At 36.9% G+C, this 24,753-nt stretch overlaps 1 protein-coding gene across 1 annotated transcript; it reads left to right on the top strand.

Annotated features, from left to right (window-relative positions):
* The first annotated feature begins 152 nt into the window (after window positions 1-152).
* LOC127996658 (ceramide synthase) lies at window positions 153-24,718 on the top strand. Its single transcript, XM_052591965.1, has 5 exons — window positions 153-695; window positions 13,893-13,979; window positions 16,727-16,946; window positions 18,825-18,920; window positions 19,972-24,718. The coding sequence occupies exons 1-5, from the start codon at window positions 574-576 to the stop codon at window positions 20,290-20,292; spliced, it is 846 nt and encodes a 281-aa protein (XP_052447925.1). The 5' UTR covers window positions 153-573; the 3' UTR covers window positions 20,293-24,718.
* Window positions 24,719-24,753: the final 35 nt, after the last annotated feature.

Here is a 24,753-nt window from a genome sequence, read left to right as displayed (position 1 = left end):
GCCGTGCCCTGCTATATTAATCCATTTATTCATTTGTACATTTACAAAAGCCGTGATAAATGTATTTTTGTCTATCATGTTAAATAAAAACAAACCCGCTCAGTCCGTTTCGTGAATTTGTTCACAGTTTCGTGAACCGGCTCAAACGACTCATGAAAAAGATTCGACTCAAAAGAACGATTCGGACATTACTGTCCTCCAACTCTAAACCCGCGCAGGACTGAGCAACGCTCGCCGAGCAGCGGATATGCGCGCGGTCTCAACAACTGTCTTAATCGTATCCGCGGACGCTATGCACGCAGCTTCGTATTACTGACAAGCGGAGACCGCATGCTAAAGGAGCTCCTCGATTCACGAACCGTAACATGTAACAGTATACTCGCTGGTCCCGGTTTGTGAGGCAAGAGTGAAGAGCAATCAATCACCGGATACCTCCACCGTTATTCGGTGTGTGTACAGTACAGTGAGCGCTGCTGAGGCAGGAGAACCGTTGCTCTAATGCTTTCCTGATCACACCGATTCGGCGTTGCTATTTTCGACCAAACAACAGATCAGGTTATATAGCGGAACAAGATGTTGCAAGTACTGCTTTGTGGCGTTGTGGTCTTCCCCGGTCTCTTCTTCACTTTCAGAAAAGTGCTCCCGTCCATTTTCAAGCAGTGGACAGATGCCGACGTCGTGCTGGTCAGCGAGAGGTGAGTTTGGTGACAGTTGAGCAGTTCTGCAAGGCCAGACAGCTCTTGTAGTATTATTTGCTTGTTTACTGGTAAAGCTAGTCTCATTCGGCCCGGCTGAGAGATGAAAATAGAGTCTACACGTTCCGTGTTATTCACACGAGAAAAACTGTTTCGTTTCTGTGCTAAATTTTAACAGATTGATAGAAGAAATTATACCAGCTGTTAAAATCCCACTGCAGTGTTTGCATTTTGGGGCATCGCTGTCTCAGGGTCCCCCAAACAGTCAGTCAGTCAGTCAGTCAACCCTGAGGCCCCAATATAGAAAACGCTAGATTTTCACAGCACAGCAACGTTTAAAATAATAATTACAAGCATTTATATTATTGTTCCCTTGTACAAATTTTATCAGGCCATGCACTTTTTTTTTCTGAGACTTATCTCTCCAGGACCTTCTAGGACCCCATGGGTCTGCGTGTACTTTGGCCTTGTAACACTTAGTAGCCTAGGTAGATTGATTTAGTTACATGTTTCGGCTTATGTGTTAAGGGGCTCAGTTATGTTTATAATCCGTTCTGTTCATGTTATCCTGTGATATATTCAGCTGATCTCATGACCTTCATCACTTCCTCATTAATTCAGCCATGGGCAGTCCACGGAGAATGACCATGAATTGGACAACTTTGTACAGACCTCTTCTATATTTTCCACAGATTAATGTGCTAACATTCCTGGGTGAAATATAGGTGTTTAATGATCTGAATTCAACCTGAGATCCAAACTAATTTGGGTGGTAAACCCAGTGCACAGAGTCAACCCTTAACCATTAGTGGGAGATGTTTTCCAACTCATTCAGCATCTGCATTTTTGAAACTACTAGCCATTATTTTAACCTTGAGGGGAACCTTTATCTGTGGTATCCATATGTGCATGTTTTTGCAGATAAACAGCTTCTCAGATAATTTCTGAGTGAGTTCAGCTTGAATTGTCAATGACAGGAATTTTGTGCTCTTTCTAGCTTACACAGCCAAGAATGTGTCAGATGTTATACAATAAAACAATTCCAGGACTCAACTTATTCGATATTCGGGCTTCATCATTTTGGTGCAGAATGTATAACATGCATTTTATCTCTTTTTAAAGCCAATATTTGTGTGATTTGTAACCAATATGGAACACATTTTACGTCCATGGTTAAATCCATGCTTGGGTAATTTAATTTACCGTATAACTTCTTGGTCAATTGTACTGTCTGAATGATTGTTGACATGGAAAAATGTTGTCAAACCCAATCCTTCAGTTTTCAGTATTGTTTCTGTTTTGAAAAGGCCAATTATTGGTGATTTTTATTTAGCAATGGCCTTAATCCTACCCAATGCCTTTGATTTCTTCACATCTCTTTGCTTTTTGTGCCAACCTTCATTTCGCAGTTTTTGGGTTTGTGAGATCAAATTCTATCAGTGTTTGTGTTTTCTGATTGGATGGGAGGTCATTTGATATTATGGCTAAACTTGGTAATATTTTGTTTCAATTTTGCTTCAACCTTTCCATTGAGTTCCTGTTGTGCTAGATTCTTCCAAACCAAAGCAACTTTGTCAATCATTGAAAGTCAAACATCCAAAAAGGTGCTGTATCAGCATCAGATTAAGTTACAGCAGAGTCCTGGTCTCCTGATTCAGAATTGGTTCTTCACGTTCCTTCACTTCCAAGAGAACCAACATATTATGGACTCAGTGCAAAGGTTATAGAAAAGGGGCCTTTTTTATATTCAGTGCATTTTTTGCAGACAGTTTGAGAAAGCTAAGATAAAAAAGCTAGGATCAATCAGTTCCTAATCCATGACAAAAAGAACAGCTGCATCTCCGAAGGGAGTTTGTTCTCTGCCCTCCTGTGTCAGAAAAGATAATAGATTGCATGAATTTAAGCGTTGGCCTGGAGTGTCATGTTTCTTGAGATGTTGTTCTCTTAAAAAGAGTTATTGATTGACCAACATGATCCAGTGGATGCTGAAAAGTTGGTGAGCAACAAGGCTTACTGCGCGGTTAATATAAGATAGATACATGGTCATGGATTGATAGATGGGTAGTTGATCTTTGTTCTTGAGGCTCAGACTGCTGTTGATGGTGATTCGAGGATGTGCTGAAGGCCTCTGGACTGCAGTGAAGAGGATGAAGGCTGTTAGAGGAGTGATAATGAAGAGTCGACTCTGGACTTTAACACAGAAGTGTTGATTCAATCACTATTCTGTGTGTTTGTACATGTTAGAATGAGACAACTAGTCTGTATCACTAATGGTTATTTATCATTCTCTGGAAATCCAGACTGTAATGAAGCCAGCTTGTTGGTTTTTAACCTCTTGATCTTTTGCCATATAAGAGGTCATTGTTCTATAAAAACATCCTGTAAGTTTCAGAACTCAAAATTTTCTTCTTAGTCTAAAACAGCTTATATTGAAGCCAGTCTGTCAAAACAACAGGTTATGGAATAGGGCTGTAGCTATCGAATATTTTAGTAATCGATTATTGTAGCAAAAATTCCATCGATTAATCGAGTAATCGGATAAAATGTGTTTTTGCTTAATTAAAGTGCAATATTAATTATGCAAGAGAAAATAAGACCCCTGGATCTCTTAAAATGAACAACTAAGTTTCTTTTTTAAGAAAAAAAATATTTTTACTTTTTAAATGCATAGAATGCAATGCATACATAAAAAATAAACATTTAATTATTACCCATTGTTTCTCTGTCTGTACTTGTACTGTGAACAATGACAATAAAGTTGACAGATGAATTAAGTGCATTTAAGTGCCATTTAGTTGGGTTTTTAAATAAAGCATTTTCTGAGATGCACATTAAACATTAAACACATAAAACATTAATTTAATTTATCTTTTAATAATCGAAAATTAAGCAAACTTAACTTTTTGGTAAACAAAGGGGATTTACTTTTAAAAATAAAACATGGAAGAAAAGTTGTGTGATTAAAAAAAAAAAAAACAATGTTTGATTTTTTTTTTTTTTTTTTTTGTAGTAGGCTATGTACATTCTGCTGAACAATAGTAATACATTTCTGGCAGATACTTGTCTTTAAACTTAACAGGACTTTTATTTTGACAGGTTGATGTACCTTTACAGTTCTGTCTATGTGATGTGACCGTGCGGCAACCTCGCGCTCTCTCTCTCGTGAAGCCAATAAGGAAGTGACAAAAACTGCAATTCATCGACTGGCCGCTTGAGGCTGGCTGCAAAAGGGAGTCAGTCCCATAGACTCCCCATGTTAAAATGCCCAACTTTACAGCAGAAAAAAAACGTTTACAGCCTGGTTAAAAAAAATATTTTGGTCTATATTGCTAATTTTGCCCTTCATGACAACTGTAAGGGGGGTGAATTTTTTAAAAACTCATCCGTTTAAATTATATTAAGATTTAAAGTTCTGCATAATTAAGGGCGTGGTCACTTGAGTGACAGGTGGATTGTCGCTGCTAACAATGCCGTCATGCTATGTAGGCGTGGCTTCAGCAATCAGCTCCCGCCTTTTGCCCATTTTCGATTATCCGGTAGAGTCACGTGGTGACGTGCTGCCAAGATGGCAATGGCCCGCTCTGGACACTTTGCGCTTCAAAACCGCTATTGAGGAGTCTATGGGTGACGTCACGGACACTACGTCCATATTTACAGTCTATGGATATGACGCTAGTTTTACTCAAATCAAATAGTCAAATGCTCATAAAGTGACTGTCAGAGCAGTTCTGGAGATGTTGTTCATGTGTTCACATCTTATTTAGTGAGACAGCAGACGCTGAAATCACCGCGAGCGTCACGCACGCTTTAATGTGTGTTAATAAAGGAAGACGAGCTTCTGCTCCATTCATTAACAGAGACATGCAGAACATGAAGGATTCATATTTAAACAGACTGTTCCGGCTTAATATTTACAGATATTAGTCCATATCGTGATTTGATGTAAGTGCAATGACCTATTTTTGATTAATTCATTCATAATTTGGCAAATTAAAAAAATCATTGCGAAAGAACCTGACGTGAGATTTAAAATACATTAAAAGAGGCTTCGAGGCAGAGGAATTTGCCTCAATTATTTTTTGTAATTGAGTTACTCGAGTTACTCAAGGAATCGTTTCAGCCCTATTGTGGAATATGCCACTTTATGATGTAATAGTGTGGCTAAACCTCCAAGAAGATGATCAATGCCTACTTCTAGATAACTGCCTGTTTAGCCCCGCCCACCTGATTTATGCATGTAGTGTAAATAACAAGAGAGGCAAATTCAGGTTTATGTAGAAACCAAACGATAAAGATACTTAGAAGACAACAAGATGCTGTACAATGTGAAGTTATGGAAAAACTGTCTTTGCACTTTCACCGTCCTTCCAAACTCTATTTTTAAGGAAAATCCAGACCATCTCGGTAAGAACTAGTGGTCAACCGATATTGTTTTTTTGACAGCCAATGCTGGTATCTTGGAAAGCAGGGGGGCCGATATAATTTTTTATTTCAATTAATATTCAAGAAATGTGAAATTATTTGACAATGGATTAAAAAATAAATGTATAAAATAAACATACCTTTACTTTAGATGATAAAGTATTTTTCACAAATAAATATTTCATACAAATATAATTAAAAAGGAAGTACACACTGTGACAAAACAGTACACTCAATATTCTGGGAAGTTTGTGTGCATTGGGAATCATATTTTTCAAATAAAGCAAAGGTAACACTCATTTTACATACAGCACACAGAGAATATAACATGAATATGACAGTGGGCAAATGCATAAAGCGCAAAATAATTTAAAATCGCGAGTTTAAAGTTTAAAGCATTCAATTCACACGGAGCTACCAACATGCAGAGCACACGTGATCATGCTGGATACACATACACACTTCACACAATCTCTCAGCTGGATTTTACCCAGTTTGCAAGGTTTGTGAAATTTAATGTTCATTAGTCATTCAAATATTTGTTTCAATTATATAAATGCGTATTTGCTTAATGCTGACGGCAAACGAGAAAGTATTATAATGTTTGCCTTTCTATTACTAATAATATAACAGCAATCGTTATAATACTTTCTGTATACATTAATTCCTTTGTTTCTATTGGATAATTAGACAGACTTCTATCTGTATTAGACAGAACGGTTAACAACGACAGTGAACAAGAGGGAAGAATGTGAGCACTGTGTGTTCAGGTGGCGAGCGTGATTTCACCAAGTACAACATGTTCTTGGATAAACATCCTTATTTATCTTGGAACAACATTCCAGTCGACCAATCAGAATTGAGATATAACTTTTCAGGCTTACAATCAGGGTTAGGTTCTTCTACACCCTTGTTAATCAGCTATCATTTCCCTCTGATTTTAGGAATAAATTATGGGTAGGATTAGGTTTAGGGGTAAGGATTGGGTTGAGTCTATATTTTTGGAAAATAATGTTGATCCAGGATCATCAAAAGATGTTGATCCAGGAACATGTCTTGGCAAAATCACGGCGACCGTGTTCAGGTGCTGCTGCTCTCTGCACAGTCAAAATAAAAGTCCCGCCTCGAACACATCGGTCAAGCAGAAAAACTTATCGGCCGATGCCGATATTTGAAAATGGCAAATATTGGCTGATATATTGGTCGACCACTAGTAAGAACTTGGTCCTTTGTTTGCTTCATTTTACCATGGATTAAATTAGAAAATAACTAAAAGATGAAGCTGTGCTGATTATATAGGAACCGATGGTAATGTCACACCATAACAGTGTGAGTAATGGTTTGCTTTAAATGTTAATTATGTGGTTACTCACTATTGCTTTGTTGTTACAGATCGTTTGATATGAACTGAGTATTTATGCGTCTTTAACCTAAATCACAGCAGCATCCATCTATAGCCCCTTTCACACTGCCATTCCGGCAAATACAGGGGTAAAGTGTTCCTGTAATTGTTCCCTGGTCGCTAGATTTGGCACTTTCACACTGCCAGTGATGACCCGGTATATGTGCGTGCTTTCACACACAACCCTTGAAGATCCCGTAAGGACACGTGACATCAGCGCGTGACGTGTAATGTACGAGTCGACAACGCTTGGCACGTTATACTTTAACTGAAGCAAGCAAACGATCTCAGCGTCAGCGCGGAAAGTGAGGAACTAACTGATCTCTGCTTCATTACAGTTTGCACATATGTTTTCGTCGCGAATGTTGATCTTGCTTCAAAACAGCAGGTAAAAGAGTCGCGCGATAACGTGCGTCATCACTTCGATACGGAATTAGATCTGGCTTTTGTTCACACAGCGCTCGTTCCGGATCGATTACCGCAATGTTACTAGGTTCCCGACCCGGGTTCAATTCGGTAATCAATTCCGGGACGTGGTTGCTTTCACACAGAAGGCGACCAGGCAATGTTACGGGAATATTGCAGGTCCGACGTGCAGTGTGAAAGGGGCTTATGAAGGCTGTAGGCTGTCAAACGTACACAACCAATCATAGCAATGGGCATTTACTTCCGAGTTTACAATCCACCACACCTTTTTTATAAGATGAAAGTTATTAAAACTGTTACTGTATTATGATTACTTTTTTCAGACAAAATTTAAATATCGCGATAATACCATATACCGTGAAAAAGCATTAACAACTAATCGTAACATGAAAATTTTATAGCGGCATGTCCCTACAACAATTACAACACTGCCACGTGATAACATTTAATGTACCTCTGAAAAACAAATAAGAAGACTGTGAATTTATTAGACGAGTGTTTTAAAAAAATGATATAATACTTTTATTAATCAAGGATGCATGCAATTATCAAAACGGACAGCAGACATTTCTAATATTACAAAACATTCTATTCATCAAAGAATTCGGAAAAAATTATTACTTGTTTCCACATAAGTATGAATCCGCAAAAATGTTTTCAACATTGATTGTAGAGCAGCAAATCCCCATAATAGAGTGATTTCTGAATGATCATGTGACACTGAAGACTGAAGTAATGATGCTGAAAATTCAGCTTTGCCATCACAGGAATAAGTGTCATTCTAAAATATATTAAAATAGAAAAGTTATTTTAAAATGTAATTATATTTCACAGTATTACTGCTTTATTGTATTTTTGATCAAATAAATGCAGCCTATGTGAAGAGACTTCTTTCAAAAACCACAGCAGTATTCATTGATTTATTTATTTGTCTTTTTCATATTTTCCATTAAAACTGGAAGTTCAGACAGAACATATTGAAGGGTGTTCATCTCACAATTGTATCTGGAAATATGTATGCTAACTAAAACCGTCTCTAGCAGGGCTTGATTGGATTAACAATGCAAACATGATTTTTAGATATTTAACCCCAGGGGTGCCCTGCATCTGGAAGGAGGCAACTGCTGTTTTTGGATATTTTTGTTCCAACTGTAATCAAACACAGCTGAACCACAGCTGGTTTTTGGGTTCATTTTAAAATGGCACTCTCTAAAAAAATATTTGGTCATATGGACTAACCCAGCTTAACTCAAAAGCTGGGTTAGTCCATCTTTCACCCAAAGTTGGGTAGAAACAACCCTGCATTTTTAAGAGTGCAGACAAACATGTTGTAGCAGGCTTGAAACCAAAGACTGGAGATGGACCACTAGAAAAAGAAGTGAAAGGAATTGCAATGCAAAAAAGGCCACTGCATTTTGCTGGCTAATCAGTCAGTGGCTTAACAGACATTGTTTTAGTATGAAGATAAACCAGGTTTGACTAGTTGGCATGCCCTTTATATTCCATATTTAGCCCTACAGTGGGGTTTCGGGGTTTTTTTTTCCTGTTCCTGTAGAATTTTTCTAATGCCACAAGCTAATTTGTGACATTTTACTGTGACTTCAAAGTGATTAGTCACAATCAATCAAAAAACCTGAATGCTGTCAGGAAGCAAATATGGCAGATTTCAAATGGGATACCCATTGGGGTCTTGTAGTGAAACAAGTGCCTTCTGAAATGAATTTTAATGCTAATGTAAAGGTATATATAGGAGATCTATTTAAGTATTATAGATCTCCTTCCTACTTCTGGATACTGACTAATAAGGCAGCATTGTATGGTTTTATACACAGCTTATGTTTTTGCTATATGAAAGGAAGTCCTGCTTTCATTTCTTGTGAAAGGCATTGTCTGACCTTTTTGCCTTTTAATGCATGGTTATTGTTGTTAACTGAAAACCAATAAAACAACATTTATTGAACATTACTTTCAATAAACATGAACTGAAATAAAATATAACATGAACCTATATTATTTCAGCTATGGTTGCAAAAGCAACATTTTTATTTAGTTTAATGCCAAAGAAAAACTAAAGACAAAAAAACTAAAGACTAAAGCTTAAAACAACATAATTACTAAAGAAAAACTAATAAAATATGACCAATATTAACTGAAATTATATTGAAAACAGAAAATGTAATACAAAATATATATAAATTTAACGTTATTAATGCTTACTGGAGCATATATTTAAAAGAAAATACTAATTTAGTTTTTCTACCTAAAAAAATAATGTTTAATTCAATGTGCTAATTCAGTTTAATTTAGATTGTGAAATTTACTAACACTTTCTAAATTACTTTTTTTTTTTTTTTTTTTTTTAAACGCTGCGTTTAAGGAGCATGTGCTTTAGTCTGACCCAAATACAAATATTTAGCCTGGTGTGTGAAAAACAGAAAAATGTAGAATAGATTTTGTTGGCGTTTGACATGCTGTATGCTTTTGAAATGTAAGCTTAGCAAACAGTTTTTTAAAGATTTTGGTCATTCAAGTAGACATGAGCTGACTAGAAAATACATGCTCATGGGCTTTACCCAGAAAACCACACAGTAAATCATTTTGCTTCAAAAGTGCTTGTGTTGTGCTTCGTTAAGTTAGACCTTGATCACAAGGAGCAGGATTGAGCACTTGTTTTTGGACACATAAGAAAGTATGTCATAAGAGCCACCCCCAAAGCTACACAAAAGACGCATATTCTTGTTCTCCTTTTTGCTTTTTTTCTGAGCTTGTTGTAAAAAAAAAAAAATGGAGAGAGAGAAAGGGATACAAAGAGTGTATTGTGTGAAACGGGTCTTGTGACAGTATTCAGGCAGCAAGGCTCCAAGGATGGAGGGATCTGGGGAGCAGAGGTCTCTGTGTGCGTGTGTACATGGAGGGGAGCGCTTATCTACTGGACAACTCAGGCATAAGCTGTCAGGCCCCGGTCATGTGACCACTGTTGTCATGACGAGGAAGCATCATCGCATGTACAATGCTCAGCCGTGCAGCTCACCAGACAGTCAGAGGCTTAGACAGCCCTACACTAAACTTACGCTTCATTACATTCTGCTTTCACAGCATAATGTGACTGTAATACATTGGGCTTCATAATTATTGCAATACATTGGAAAAGCAAACAAACACATCATTCATCAACAAATCATTCAACAAATCATTAATTAATATAAAGATACTTCTGTTACTAATGTATAATATACTGTTATATAGTATAACGGCTGACACGACAGGAAAATTATTTTTACCGACAAATGTACATAAAAATTAAACAATACCCAACCTAGCCTTTAGTCTGTTTGGATATGTCTCTGTCTCTACTAAATTTGCACATGTAGACCTTGCAGTATTTGCCCACTCTTCTTTACAGAACTGCTCAAGTTCAGTTCAATTTGTTGGTGACCGTTTGTGGACTGCAGTCTTTAATTCAATAATTTATTTTCTATACCCACTGTATGTGTATATATCAAGCGGCAACCTTCCACTCACTCTCTTGAAACCAACACGGAAGTGAGTAAAACTGTAATTCATCGATTGGCCGCTGAAGGCTGGCTCCGACTCCCCATGTGAAAATGTCCAACTTTAGTTTCAGTGAAGTTTCAGCCTGGTACAAAAGATTACTTTGGTCTATATAGTTAATTTTGCCCTTCATGACAACTGTGAGGGGCGTGGAATTTTTTTATAACTCATCTGTTTAAATTATATTAAAGGGATAGTTCACTTTGAAATAAAATTTTGGTATGTTTTAGCTTACCTCAAGGGCAACCAAGATGTAGGTGTCTTTGTTTCTGCAGTAGTTTCAATTTTGATATTATTAGGTCAAACCATCCTTGTCTTTCAGTCATATAATGCAGGTCTATGGTCACCACCTCAAAGAGCATGCACAGTGAAGTCCAAATTAAACAATTCCCCATCGTAAGTACACATTGATGGCCTAAGACACGAAACGAGCGGTTTGTTTGAGAAAACGAACAATATTTATCTAGTTTTTATCTATTGTACACAACCACGTCCAAGGGGACGCGCGCGCTTCCTGGAGTGTGATGTGCGTTCCGGCTTAGTCTGCACAAGCGCAGGAAGTGATCTCTTGCATGTGTACGTCACTCACAGAACAGAGATTGTAAGTAAGACGGCTTATAGAAATGGTACTAATTTGCGCTTATCCGGGATGTTTAAACCATCGTAAAAGAAAACAATTACATATCCTCGCACAAACTCATTCGGGAGTGGTGAGTTTTCACCCATTACCAATTTATGAGCCTTCTCTCTTGAAGTTATGGTTGATTGTTCTTCGGTTGGATATCAACACACCCATAAACTTGCTAAAGTTGGATTATAATGCACCCTATAATCTTTGCGATAATAATAAACAGGGTTTCCGCTGGAACATGACATAAAAAGTCATAAAAACGTCTGGATTTTCCATACAAGGTAAAAAAAAAAAACATTTAGCCACGTCTTAAATTGATATGCTAGTCCATTAATTTGTTCTTCCATCAAAATGCGCTCGCAGTGGCAATAGCATTCATTTGTTTCGCCTGTTGTAGTTCTGTATGAGGAATCTGGGAGGTATCACACTGGTATCACAGCGTTCCAGAACTACAAGGTCCATGTGGCAGCATACAGACTTGTCAGGAGGACTTTCATAGAAACCCTCGTGAACTCCGATCATACTGTATCATACTGTGTCACTGCTTAGATTAATTGAAATCATCCTGGCTATCACAATGGGAAAATGAACCTTTAACGATCTATGGCTCGAAGACGCTGCGTTTAGTAGCTGGCTCAAGCCGTTGCTAACAATCGTTATCAAGCATCCAAACACAAGACGCGGAAAAGCTGAACTGAGTAGCTGGTTACTCGCGTGCTCTGTGTTCGGTGTGGAGAGAGAGCCGCGTATCACGGAGAGTCCCTCCTGCACATGAATGAACAAATACTAATCGCAGTTTTGAGCAAACAGAAAAGGATGTGTAAGAGCCCAATTCAGCACCGCGGTGTTCAGGGCTCACGCAGAGAAAGGCGTCTCAAAAAGCTTGTACACCGAATTTGCTTATTTTTGCTCTTTTGCCGACAAATACATACAAAATATGTAAAAATACCCACCTTGGAAAGTATGCTCGAAAAAACTTTCCCAGTTATTTGTCAGTTATTTCTTAAGTGAAAGTAAACAGTTGAGGAAAAAGATGCGTTCATCGTCTCTTAAAGTGACCGCGCCTAATTAGCTACTAGCTGCTGTAATGCTAATCCAAGAAAATGAAAGAAAAATCACTCACTGCTCTTGACTGCATTACTTTGTAGTTTTAACAAGAATTTATGCACAGTCAAACCAAAAATTATCCAGACTCCAGATATAATTTTTGATATACATATTTTACTAGTAGGTACAGGACACTAATACATTTATGTAAGTGAGTATAAGCAAACTGTGACATATTATACCCAAATAATCTTTGTACAATGAACTACTAGTGAAATAGATATAAATGTTTTATCTATCTTGTCTTTATATAAAATTGGGAACAAAAATTATTCAGCACCTTATAAAGCACCATGCATTGCTTATGTGTTTATTTTTTTATTGATAATGCAACCTTTTCACACCACAGTCTGAACAAAATGAAGCATTGCTTGGTAATTGGTCAACAAATTATTGATAGTTGTGTAAATATTGTCATAATAACAGTTGTCTGTAGTTTTGGTTGATTGTAATCCATTATGTACATTTCTATCAAAGTTATGACATTATTGAGTACATGTTGATGAAATAAAACTTGGTAAATTATACTGAATGATGATTAGCAAATCAATTTAATCACAATAAGCCTCATACATATATAAATATATTAATATATTTTTTTATGTTTTGCACTTTTGCATCTCAGGTAGTTTTATTCTGGTTTATTCAAACAGGACGGATACAAAAACAAGGTACTGGTGAAGAATAGAAGCCGTATAGGACTGTTGTATCTGTTCTGTCATCTTTAATCAGTTTATTAATTCCTGTCCAACAGTTCCTTGCTATGGATAAGCATCTTCAGAGTACAGACCCAAGAGAAATACTAACACACCATTACTCAGCATGGAAAGATATATCACATGACCTCTGACTATTATTAACAAATCAAGCTCAAATATTTGCCTGGGTTACTGAATGTGCTTACATACATGGTCATCACATTAGTGAATGGTGACCATTTGGTAAATGAGTGTCCTGTCGTGACAGTATCCTGTAATTGTAACCCCTCTGTGGTTCCTGGGTCACTTATGGATCAGTGTGTGGGGGAAAAAAACAAAAAAACATGTCAGGGTACAGCAGAAACACTTTATCTTTCCCACACACAAACAGTTTGACATTATCTGTGGTGGATGTTTTTCAGGCCTGGCTGACTCTAACATTTAACCTCGATTAACACAGTAGCAACAGCGAGCATTGTCGCGTAACTCGGGCATGGATGTCAGGTCACGATTGTCACCCTTCTCTGATGAACAGAGGAGCTCAGATCAACAAAAATCCATATAGACTTTTGAAACGAAGACTTGTGTTAGAATATTCTTACACAGCAATATAATTAAAGTACTGGGGCTGTCAAACTCCAAAATGATTAAAAAAAAAAAGTGGTCCATATGATTTGTGCAAGAGTGTTGAAGTCATATGACAGGATTGAGTGAAGGACAGATTGAAATTGATGTTATACACTGAAAACGTTGGCATTTAGTTAATCAATTTCAAATTAATGTCCAATTCACTGGTATATGCTTCAAAGGAACTTTATAAAGATTTTTTTTTTATTATATTACATGATAACTAAAGTACAGTTTTCACTTTTACAGTTTCTAGGGTGGAAATATTTAAATTAATAAGATAATAAAGTATGCTGTAACCTGCATGAATTTGTCTTCTCTTTCTCTTGAAGGCTGGTGTCATCCATTCACGCTTTTATGGCCACCACCGCTGGCATCATCGTGGTGTCCTCGTGCAAAGGCAATGTGATTATGGACCGGTAAGTTGGCCATGCCTTGCCACACCTTTCACAGTGCATGAGAACTTTTCTGAAGCAAAGGATCATATTGTCCTGTGTCAATGCAAGTAGCCTAGGTATAAAGGTAATGACAAAATGGATCTAGATCCATCCGAGCCTGATAATGATCGTTCAACAGTGTTCCAGTCATACTAGAAAACACCCGTACACCTGTAGTGTATATGACTGTGTCTATAATAGAAATAAAGCACCTGTCAATAATTATACTTTTTCAGCATCCAATTGCAATTAAATTCTACACTATTGTTCAAAAGTTTAGGGTTAAGTCGTTTTATTTAGAAAAGATATATTAAATTGATGACAGTAAAATTCACGAGGTGACAAAGTAGTACATTTCAAATAAATGCTGTTTTCTTGAATTTTCTATTCATCGAAGAAAACATTTCCACAAAAACATCATGCAGAAATGAGAAATGTTTCTTGAGCAGCAAATCGGCATATTAGGACGATTTCTGAAGGATCATGTGACACTGGAGAAATGAAATGAAAACTCAGCTTTGCATCACAGGTATAAATTATATCTTAAAATGTATGTTCAAATAGAAAACACATTGAAAAATATCTCCCAATAGTACTGTTTTTGCTGTATTTTTTATCAAATAAATGTTTCAAACTTAAGAGTACATTCTATTCACATAAATTATAAAAATAAATCATTACATTACAAAATAGGAAATCAGCTTGCAACCACTTGCTGTAAAGCATCACTACAGTAAAACAACAGGTTTATTTTGAAAAGTGGTGCAATGTTGCTTTAAGAAGGAGGTCCATTAGAGCCTACCTGCCCAGGCCTTTCTTCATGTCCATGGCCAATCACAACAGCCTCAGGGTAACCGTGCTTACCTCTGTGTGTACGCCACATCTGCTGACCCCTTTGGCTCCGCCCCCACCCCAAGGACACACAGAGGAGGAGATTAGGTACACAGAGTTTCAGGGCAACAGCTGTTTCTTTCCTTTGTGCCGTTCCCTGGCATTAATCTGACACCTGCAATTTCAGCCTCTGCCACCTGTTTGTGGGGCGGGTGAAATGTTTGTGGCATAACAGGGTAATCCACAGAAGGCACTTGCCAGTCAGGCCTAGAGAAACCTCCCGACATCTCTGCTAATCCCCCAAAGGCTTAATACTTGGTTTGAGCACATGCACAGCCATGATCCTGAGTGACAAGAGCATCCAATGACACTGTGAGTGTTAAAGGCAAAGTTCACTCAAAAATTAGAATTAGAATTCTGTCATCATTTACTCACCCAGGTATTTCACAGGATGTCCTAGCTGCTGTTTTCCACACAATGGAAGTGGATGGGGAGCAGAGGATGCTAGCTTAAATACACGCTATGCAGTTTTTGCTGTGGTTACCTTTCGCTTTAATTGTATAGGCAGCTTAGACATTTTGTTAAATAACTCCGTTTTGCAACAAAAACCGCAATAACAACAAACTAAATTTACACGTGGTTTAAAAGCTTGGGGTCAGAAAGATTTTTCAAAATAGTTTTTTTGTAATAGAAGTGTCATGCTCACCAAATGTAATTTATTCCTTTTTCAGCAGCCATTACTCCAGTCTTAAAAATCGGTGTAATATGCTGCTGATTTGGTGTTCAGAAACGTAAACACACACGTTTACTTGGCTAACAAAAATGAGTGTATACCTTAGACATCTATTGTTCTTGTATAAAGTTAATAACAAATCAAATCAGAATGATGCATATTTAATGTCTAAACTTGTACTACTGAGGAACTCCCCAAACATTTTCTGGAGACAAATGTGCTGTTTTTGTCTTTTATGTCCTAATGCACAAACTTTTGTTTTAACATTTTATCCATTTACTCAAAGATATGAATATAATTCATCATACCATACGGTAAATGTAAATGTATGATCTAAAATTTCATATGGACTACTTCTGTAGCCTAGACAGTAGAAATTGATACTAGTGCATAGTGACGTGATAAATAAACATGACACATTCTAGCTACACCCTATAAAATACACATCTGTTAAGTTGTTTGTTTGTCTACTGCAATCCAAACCCGGCTGAAGCTACTAGACTTTGAGAATCATATCTAAGGACCATAATAAACCATATAGAAACACTTACAGGTACAACTGATCAGCACGTGTTCACAAACTGCATAGCAACACCCTGACAACCACCCACAAGATATGCAATAAGAAAACAACACTCATTTTCTTCAGAAAATCTAGTTAGCATACTAGTGTTCAAATGTTTGGCTTCGGTATGATTTTTTAAATGTTTTTGAAAGAAATTTCTTATGCTCACCAAGGCTGGATTTATTTGATTAGAAATACCTACAGTAAAATATAATATTGTGAGGGAAAGATTTTAATTTAAAATAATTGTTTTATATTTTAAAATATTTTTAAATGTAATTTACTCCTGTGATGATTTTTTTAATCGTTACCCCGGTCTTCAGTGTCACATGATCCTTCAGAAATCATGTTAATATGCTGATTTGATGCTCAAGAAACATTTCTCATTATTGTCAGTGTTGAAAATGGTTGTGCTGCTTGATACTTTTGTGGAATGTTTTTTTTTTTTTTTTTTTTTTCAAACAAAATAAAAAATAAGATACAGACTTTTATAATGCTTTTTTTAATTAAAAGGTATTTTTTTTAACAAGCTAGGAATGAACAGTCTGAAATCCCTCCACACATGATTTGTTCACCTGTTCTGTTCATCTTCTGTTCCAGACACTGGCTGACCACCTATTTTGTCATTTGGTATGGCGTTCCCTACATGTCATATGACATCTTCGCCATGTACCTCAGCCATTACTATCGCTTCCGGGTCAAAGGTCACAAGGACTATAAAAGCCACTCTCTACGAACCGTCAACTCATTTGTGAGGAAAGAGTTCCTGCTGGTGCTCCATCACATTGCACTACTCACCATCCTACTGCCTGTGACTCTGGTGAGAGAGAAAGAGAGAGGACAGATATACAGGATGAGTGATCTGACAGCCAATAATATGATGGAAAGAGAATAATGGGCCATCTCAAATAACCACCTCCACCTGTAGCCAGGACCAATTGGGAGGGAATGTAAAAAGGGGGATGCAGTACTTTTCTGTCCTTTTAAGTACCTGATCCATGAGAAACAACTACCTTAATAGCATCAGTTACACTGAACATGTAGTGGGACCCACACACACACACACACACACACACACACACACACAGCGGTGGAAACCTGGTCTTTTGTTTGGTGTCTCTGGGCTGTCAGTGGTGATATGAGATCACTTTACCCACGCTTCCATTATTCACACACAGCTGCTACTCAGTTACCTCCTCACACACGCTGCTTTGTGTTCCTGTTCCTCAAAATGACCCACAAAACACAGTCACAAACACAGACAAAGAGGTTTTGACATGCATGGGAGCGAGAGACGAAGCCCCAGACCACCACAGCAAAACATCTGGCTGTCCAGTGGGTTATACAAGATATAACATTTCACAAAATAATGAAATGTACATTATTTAATGCATTACCCTACAGTAATATCTAGTAGGGCATTTTGCATGGGAAAAGAGGATATATAGACAATTAAAGTATTGATAAACAGTATAGAAACCATATCCTCAGTTTGCAAACAGTGTGGTTTAGATTACGCTGCAGGTTAGCTGGAAGGGTTCAGATGACTGATCCTTCTTATTTTGTTACATTTATACACACATTACACACCTTTGATCCACCATATCCACTGCTGTGTATCATATCACATATATGTGGACCATTCACAAAACTAGTCGTAGAGTAATTCCTACACATCGTGTGGGGCTTTAGAAACACCATTCTGTACATCTTGTCTAGTGTATTTTTTATTTTTATTTCGTTGTTTGCTCATGAAGGTCTGTTTCCCTTGTTTGTCTTATCTACAACTTTATTGTGGCTTTAGTTGAACTGTTTTACTGTTTGAATGACTTCAGCCTAAGATGATTAGAAGGACAATGACGATGAGGTGTGGGTTGTGATGTAAAGCACCAGATTTGTCACTAGAGATGATACATAGATTACCATTGTTTATTATGTGTCATTATTAGTTTAATGATTTATGATGGAATCTAAAATATAATAATAATTTAGATATTTTCATTGGTTTATTCATTTTATTTTTTTCAGGAAGTAAATTGGGTATCTGTATTTAGGGGGATTAAAAAAAAATTTGAAGAATTTTATTTTGGAAAAAAGGCAGTATACTACCGTTCAAAAGTTTGGGTTCAGTAAAATGTTTATTATTATTATTATTATTATTATTAATCTTCAAAACAATTTTCCACAATATAACTTAAGCACACCATTTTCAAATTGTATAATGTTATTTATAATAATAATAATAATAAAGCATTTCTTGAGCGTCAAATCAGCATTAGAATGATTTCTGAAGAATCATGTGAAACTAAAGACTGCTGAAAATGACAGCTTTGCCATCACTGAAATAAATTTAATTTTAAAATATATGAAACTAGTTATTTTTTGTTGTAATAATATTTGATATAATATTTTACAATTTTACTCTATTTTTAATTGAGTAAATGCAGCTTTGAAGAGCAGAAAAGCCTTCTTTCAAAAACATAACATCTCCCCGACCTCAGTTTGAACGGTAGTATAAACTGGGTTTTATTGTAGTAATTAGGAGTTATTAAATTCCATTATCTATTAATTAGATAGACTGATGGATTGCATATTTACACCCTTATTGATATCACACTGGAAGAATGTGTGTGTGTGTGTGTGTGTGTGTGTGCATGTTTGTGCTGACTGTGTTTTCTGGTCTCTCCGTGTACATCAGCTCTTCAGGAAGGACCAGGGCGATTACTTCATTGGCTGCCTCTTCCTCACAGAGCTCAGCACTCCTTTTGTTTCACTGGGTAAAATCCTCATTCAGGTAACACATGATTGTGTGTTTTATTCAGCAGTCCTTCATAGTGCTGTTCCTAGAGCTGTCAGTCAACACTTTACATGGTTCCTTTAGTCATGATAAATGTGTTGGTTAAATACAGAGATGGACGTCTGCAGAGTACCAAACAATCCAAGCAATCCCGCAGTGTCCCTGCTTTAAAGTGAAAAATACTTGCTTATGTTTCTCCTGCTATTTTCAACCAGAAATGGTCCCATCTTGGATGACAATCTTGGAACATTTTGATTGGACAAAGTGATAATAATCATTATAATAATGAATAATTTGAATGATCAATTCTCTCAATTTTTAAAAAGAAAATCCTTTTTTATATTGTAATTTATTTAATGTCACTCACTGAAAAAAATGACCCCAAACTTCATTATGTGATGTCCCTGCTATATGTGCTTACTTATTTTCCATTCTCTGTACTTTCCCAACTAACTATTTTTATACTGAGTATTGGTTTCTGTTTATTTGGAGTGATTAAGTGAAATTGCTTTCAGACATGCATCTATTATATGCCTCCACATGCCCCCTTTTGGTAGTCAAGGTTATTGCATTTAAAAGCTGCCCTAACATCTGTAGTAGCTGATGCTTTGACATATAGACCCAACAAGTTCATAAAGGCATGTAAAATGTATCCACATGAATTGAGTGGTTTAATCCAGGTCTGAACCAATTCAAATTGGTATTTTATTCAAATTTAAAAATTGATAAATGCACACACATACATAGATTGCATCACATATAGAAAACACAGAAGCTCGACCGTGCATATGCTTAAACTGTTCATAATATAAAACAAGCCTTGGTCTAAACTGCTGGATTCATATGGATTTGGTTTACGATGCCTTTATTATGGCCTTTCTGGATCTTCATTCATTATGGACATAAAAAACATCCTAATTTGTGTTAGGCTAATCTTATGGATTAGAAACAAAATGGGTGTGAGTAAATGATGACACTTGAACTGTCTCTCTAATGTTTTACCTTTCCTCTTCCTCTCATTCTTCTGTGTTACTGTCTCTTCCTGTAGCTGGGGCTTCAGGACTGCTGGCTGCACAAGGCTAATGGTGGCATGGTACTGCTGAGTTTCTTCATGTGCCGCATTGCACTCTTCCCCTACATGTACTGGGCCTACGGCTCCCACTATGGCATCCCGCTCTACAGCGTTCTCTTCCATCTGCCGCTCTCCACCAAACTGGGCAGCCTCTGCATCCTGGCACCGCAGGTCTACTGGTTCGTCCTCCTCTGCCGTAAAGGCTACCGACTGTACAAGCGGCAGCGGGATGCGCAAAACCAGGCCTCTCCGCTGTCCTCGCCCGAGCCGGTCTTAGATATCTCCAAGGCTGATTAGTGAAGGTCTGTCTTTATCTAGAACAAACAATCAACCGACATCACAGCTGAAGGCTACGGCACTGCATCTACTACTGTTAAAGTACAACCAAGACTTCATGTTAGAAACATCCTTATTACTCCTCTTCACTTTACTTCATTCCATGCGCACACTTACATTTACACACGGGGCTGTAACAATGCCACCACACTGGATTTACTACAGTGACTTCTAAGGAGCATCTTTTAGGTCAGTTATCGAGGGCCGTAACCTTCTTTTCTTTCTCTGATCGGAGTATCTGTTACAGTTTGGACTGGTGTCTTTGAAAGTCATTTGAATTATCTGTTACTTTTGTTATTTTTGGGTTTTGTACCATGTGAAATGCTTTCCCTGTATACTTGAAGTACAAAAATACACTGGTTTAAACTAGGGGATTTATTATATGTTATATCATGATAAATTCATTGGATTAAACCCCAGTATTTCAAATCACATCCACGCAGCATTTCAGATCACATCCCACTCGGCACAAAGCTCCGGTCACATGGTAAGCATTTCCATGGCTGCAGTTCTGCTGTTCTTGTTTACAGCTCATTAGAGTTCTGTGTGTTTGCACACACACTGCCCTGCTGTGACTGTTTACACTTCTCTACCACACACCGCCCTTTTCGCTCTGAAGGCTGCTAATGAATTCTGCTTCGCTTTTTGGGCCTTTTGAGCATCCAGAGACCTCCCATCCACATGAAGGCAGTAGAGAGTCAGCCATTATGTTTATATGATATAGACAAGACTCAAGTGTATGGGGGATGAGGTCTTTGCAAGGTACAAAGAGCGAGCACATAACGCTTGGCATCTCTTTTAGGCCACATGATGCCCGAGGGCATTTCCAGGCAGTAGTCAAAGCAATAACATTGGGCTTCAGAGCAATAGATTGTGGGTAGGTGGATAGCCCATGTGAACACATGGGTAAAGATAGAAAAGTTGCATGACAGCCTACTCTGAAAACTGATCTTTATATATCTAAAGTATGTAATACCGGGTTTATACAGTCTTGAGAAGAAGGAACAAGTCAGGGAATCCTAAATTTGAGATTGAGATGTGTGGAAAAAGTCATAAAAAGTCTTTCAAATTCATCATGTCTCTAGTCAGTACAATTTGTGTAGCTCTTCGGCTGAATTTTTTTTTTCTCGCTAGATGTCACTTTATGATTACGATGTCTAATAAATCATTTCTAGAAAATTTTATCCAGAAAAGTCACTGAAATTCAATGGTCAAAAAAGGTTTGGGAACCCTAGTAATGGTGTTTGTGAGATTGAAGTGTGAAATGCTCTTGATGGAAGCATTAATTTTTATCGTTCTGTTAACTGAGCCTACAGTTTGAGTTGTAAATTAATTCTATTTAGTTCTACATTGATAAATATTGCCATATAAAAGGGTGATTTGCTGTTGCCTAGGGTCATTTTTAGGGATAATCTGTGGCTTATAAGAGCTTGTGTAAGTGTAGGCTTAGCAAGGAATTCAGAAGCCTTTGTTTCAGGGCTTTTAACACAACCTGCAGCATCTTTCGTAATACATTTAGTGAAGGCTGGATGCCATATAAATGCAGTTTGGCTTTTTGTTAACAGTTACTTCCAGATTCCATTAAGCACTTTCAGAAGTGCAGAACTGTCAGATTAAAATGTTGCTCAATGTGTACCCATGCACTCTTATTTAGTGTTTCTGAGACAAACTGGACCTAAAGGTTGCCTTTAGCAAGTGTGTTTGTGTGTGTGAGAGAGAGACAGAAAGAAAAAGAATGATATAACAGTGTGTATAATCTCCCAGCTCACTCTCTAGGAGGTTGAACGGGGTCTTTGCTGGACTGAAAGAGAGAGAATGTGTGTTTTGCTCCCCCTTTCTAAAGCTTTAGTACTTTTCAAAGCTAACTATGCAGTCTTTCAAGCTGCTGCTTATTGTCTATGGCAACCCTATGATTTTCTTAGTTTTTGTGAAGTGGGAAGCATTTGGCAGATGAGTTGTCCATATTAATCATAATGCATGTTATGTTTCAGAATTTTTTTTTTTTTATGTTTATGCTTTTTTTCATTTTTTACTGATGTCTGCTACTATAGCCAACATTGTCTCATTTTTCACTCTTTCATTTATAGGTTAGGCTGGTCTTCATAAGACATATCAATAATATATCAAATACACTATATGGCTGAAAGCCAAAAGCATTTCAAATATAATATATATAAATATGGGTATTAATACAGGGATTGTTATTCCTTTGCTGCTTTAACATATTTAATTCTTTGATTCAAACTGACGCACAAGTTGGAAGCACACAATTATGCTAAATGTCAATTAAATAAAGGGGCCTAGCATTAACTATGTTCACAACCTTTTGGCCGTGTAGTGTAAATCCATGATATATAAACAGGTTTATATTCAGAAGTTTCAAAAGCATTGAACATTAATACACCATAAATCATTTTAATTTAACATTCATTTACACCATAAATCATTACATTTAGGCTTATTTATGCCATGCTTGAACTTGCAGTGCTGTGTATGATGCTGATAATCCATTTTTTTTTTTTTTTAAATAAAATAAATAATACGATTATACAATAATACAAGTCTAGTATCTTCAAGGCCTCCTCTCTCAGCTCAGGGTTTGATAAAGATGTTATCATTTATCAAATGTTGTTTAGAGATGAAAGATGAGACTGTGATTTACAAAAAGACACAACATTTCTAATTGGAAAATGCCTATAACAGTTTTGGGTTTGGTAGACCAAAGATTCTTAGGCACTTTTTAAAGACAAGTAACACGTAGTGAAACTTTCGTTGCCGTTCCCCTCACTTGCCATCCACAGAGGCTCAGATCCATACAGGACTGGCTGTGCTTATGGCTCAGCCGTTAGTCGGTCTCTGGCAGAAAAAAGACTGGAATTTTTCTCACTGAATTCTCACAATATTTGGATTTCTCAATATTTTACTGAAAATTACGAACTTGGTGAATCTGATTAAAACATGTCCAGATCTTATTTCACCCCAAAATCTGTAAAAAATAAATAAATAAATAATAATAATAAATAAATGAATAGCATTAAGCCAATTTTCTTTCTAAAGTCAGCTTTAAGAAATTTTTTTTTTTTTTTTTCCAGTGGTGATGAGAAATTAGTGTTTAATTGTCATGAAAAAAGGCTTTGCTCATAAAATGGATTTTCTTAAATCTATGACTTGGACATGTTTTAACAGGTTTTTTGAGAAGGACTGAAGTGGAGAAATTGTTATCAGCTGTTCTGATTTTTAACACATATCAAAACTAGACTAGGCTGGGTGCTTTATAGTTTACTGTAAATGGTTGAAACAGGAATGGATGAAGATATATGCAGAAAAGTCTGGAGGATAGGAAATCAAGCTATATTAAATATGATTATATCTATAAAAGTTTTGTTTTACCCCCAAATCATGTGTTGTCTGGAATATCGTAAATACAGTGCCTTGTATTAAAGTTGTGAGTGATATTGATACAAGCTCAGTGCACAGCAGCCCTGGGCAGGCGGTGTTCAAGGTTGTGGCCATCTTCGCTCACTTTTTTATGTTCAAATACATTACATAAAACTAAGAAAAACCTTCGTATCAGTGTAATAGATACTTCAATTCTTTATGCCAGTAGGTTTGATTTCAGTGTATAATTTGAATAAATTGTTACAGCTAACGTTGTCCTTTAAACATGCTTCTGTTAAAGTCTTAAAATTATTTTCTGTACGCTTGCTGTGTTGTCTTTATATTTGCAATCTTGAAACTAATTTAAAGAAAATCGAAACTCCAAAGGTCTGTAATGTTACCCAGTTTTCCGTACGGCATCCTTTCCTCATAAAACAGACACGATCGGACAATGCGGGCTTAATCTTAGGTCAGTTTAAATCCGTGTTACACAACTAGTGTTTCGATTTTTGCATGGTCCAAAAAAGCTATAACAAAATGTACTTATTTTCCAACACATTCCGTGGTTGTATCTCCAAACTCAATTCAGCATTAAAAGATCTTGTTTAGAGGCCGGTGGGAAAGGAACCTTTTCAGAGAACTGGGAAGTAGCCAGAAAGCATGTTTGCATTATCTGTTCCCTGGTGAGGAAAATGCATTCCCTTGCCCATGTCAGCTTGACCTCGAAGCATGAATTCATTCGGATTTCCTAACGCACAACCTTTAGCACTCCCTGCCTCTTATTTTTGATAACATTTTGATTTTCACACATATATTGTATCAGATTTCATATATTTAGGTTTCCGTTTGTGTTTGTAGAATGACATTTCAAGAAGTCTCCTTTTTTGAAAAGGGGGTACAGAGTGAAACTAATATAAACACTTGATTGAGCTTCATTTCTGGAAACTTGTAAATCCAAACAATACTTTGGAAGAAAATAAATCTGATTTGGTGAATTCTTTTAAACTGAGCAGTGTGTTTGTGTGTGTTAATAATTCACTGGAA

This window comes from Carassius gibelio, chromosome A5 (genome assembly GCF_023724105.1).
Source record: "Carassius gibelio isolate Cgi1373 ecotype wild population from Czech Republic chromosome A5, carGib1.2-hapl.c, whole genome shotgun sequence".
In the NCBI taxonomy this organism is placed as follows: domain Eukaryota; kingdom Metazoa; phylum Chordata; class Actinopteri; order Cypriniformes; family Cyprinidae; genus Carassius; species Carassius gibelio.
Note: the sequence above shows the minus strand (reverse complement) of the source record. Positions and strands in the feature narration are given on the sequence as shown.

Excerpts from the sequence above, each read along its gene's own strand:
- LOC127996658 (XM_052591965.1), top strand. The coding sequence starts at position 574 with ATGTTGCAAGTACTGCTTTGTGGCGTTGTGGTCTTCCCCGGTCTCTTC. Across the intron at positions 696-13,892 it reads GTCGTGCTGGTCAGCGAGAG|GCTGGTGTCATCCATTCACG; the intron begins GTGAGTTTGGTG and ends TTTCTCTTGAAG. Across the intron at positions 18,921-19,971 it reads TGGGTAAAATCCTCATTCAG|CTGGGGCTTCAGGACTGCTG; the intron begins GTAACACATGAT and ends CTCTTCCTGTAG.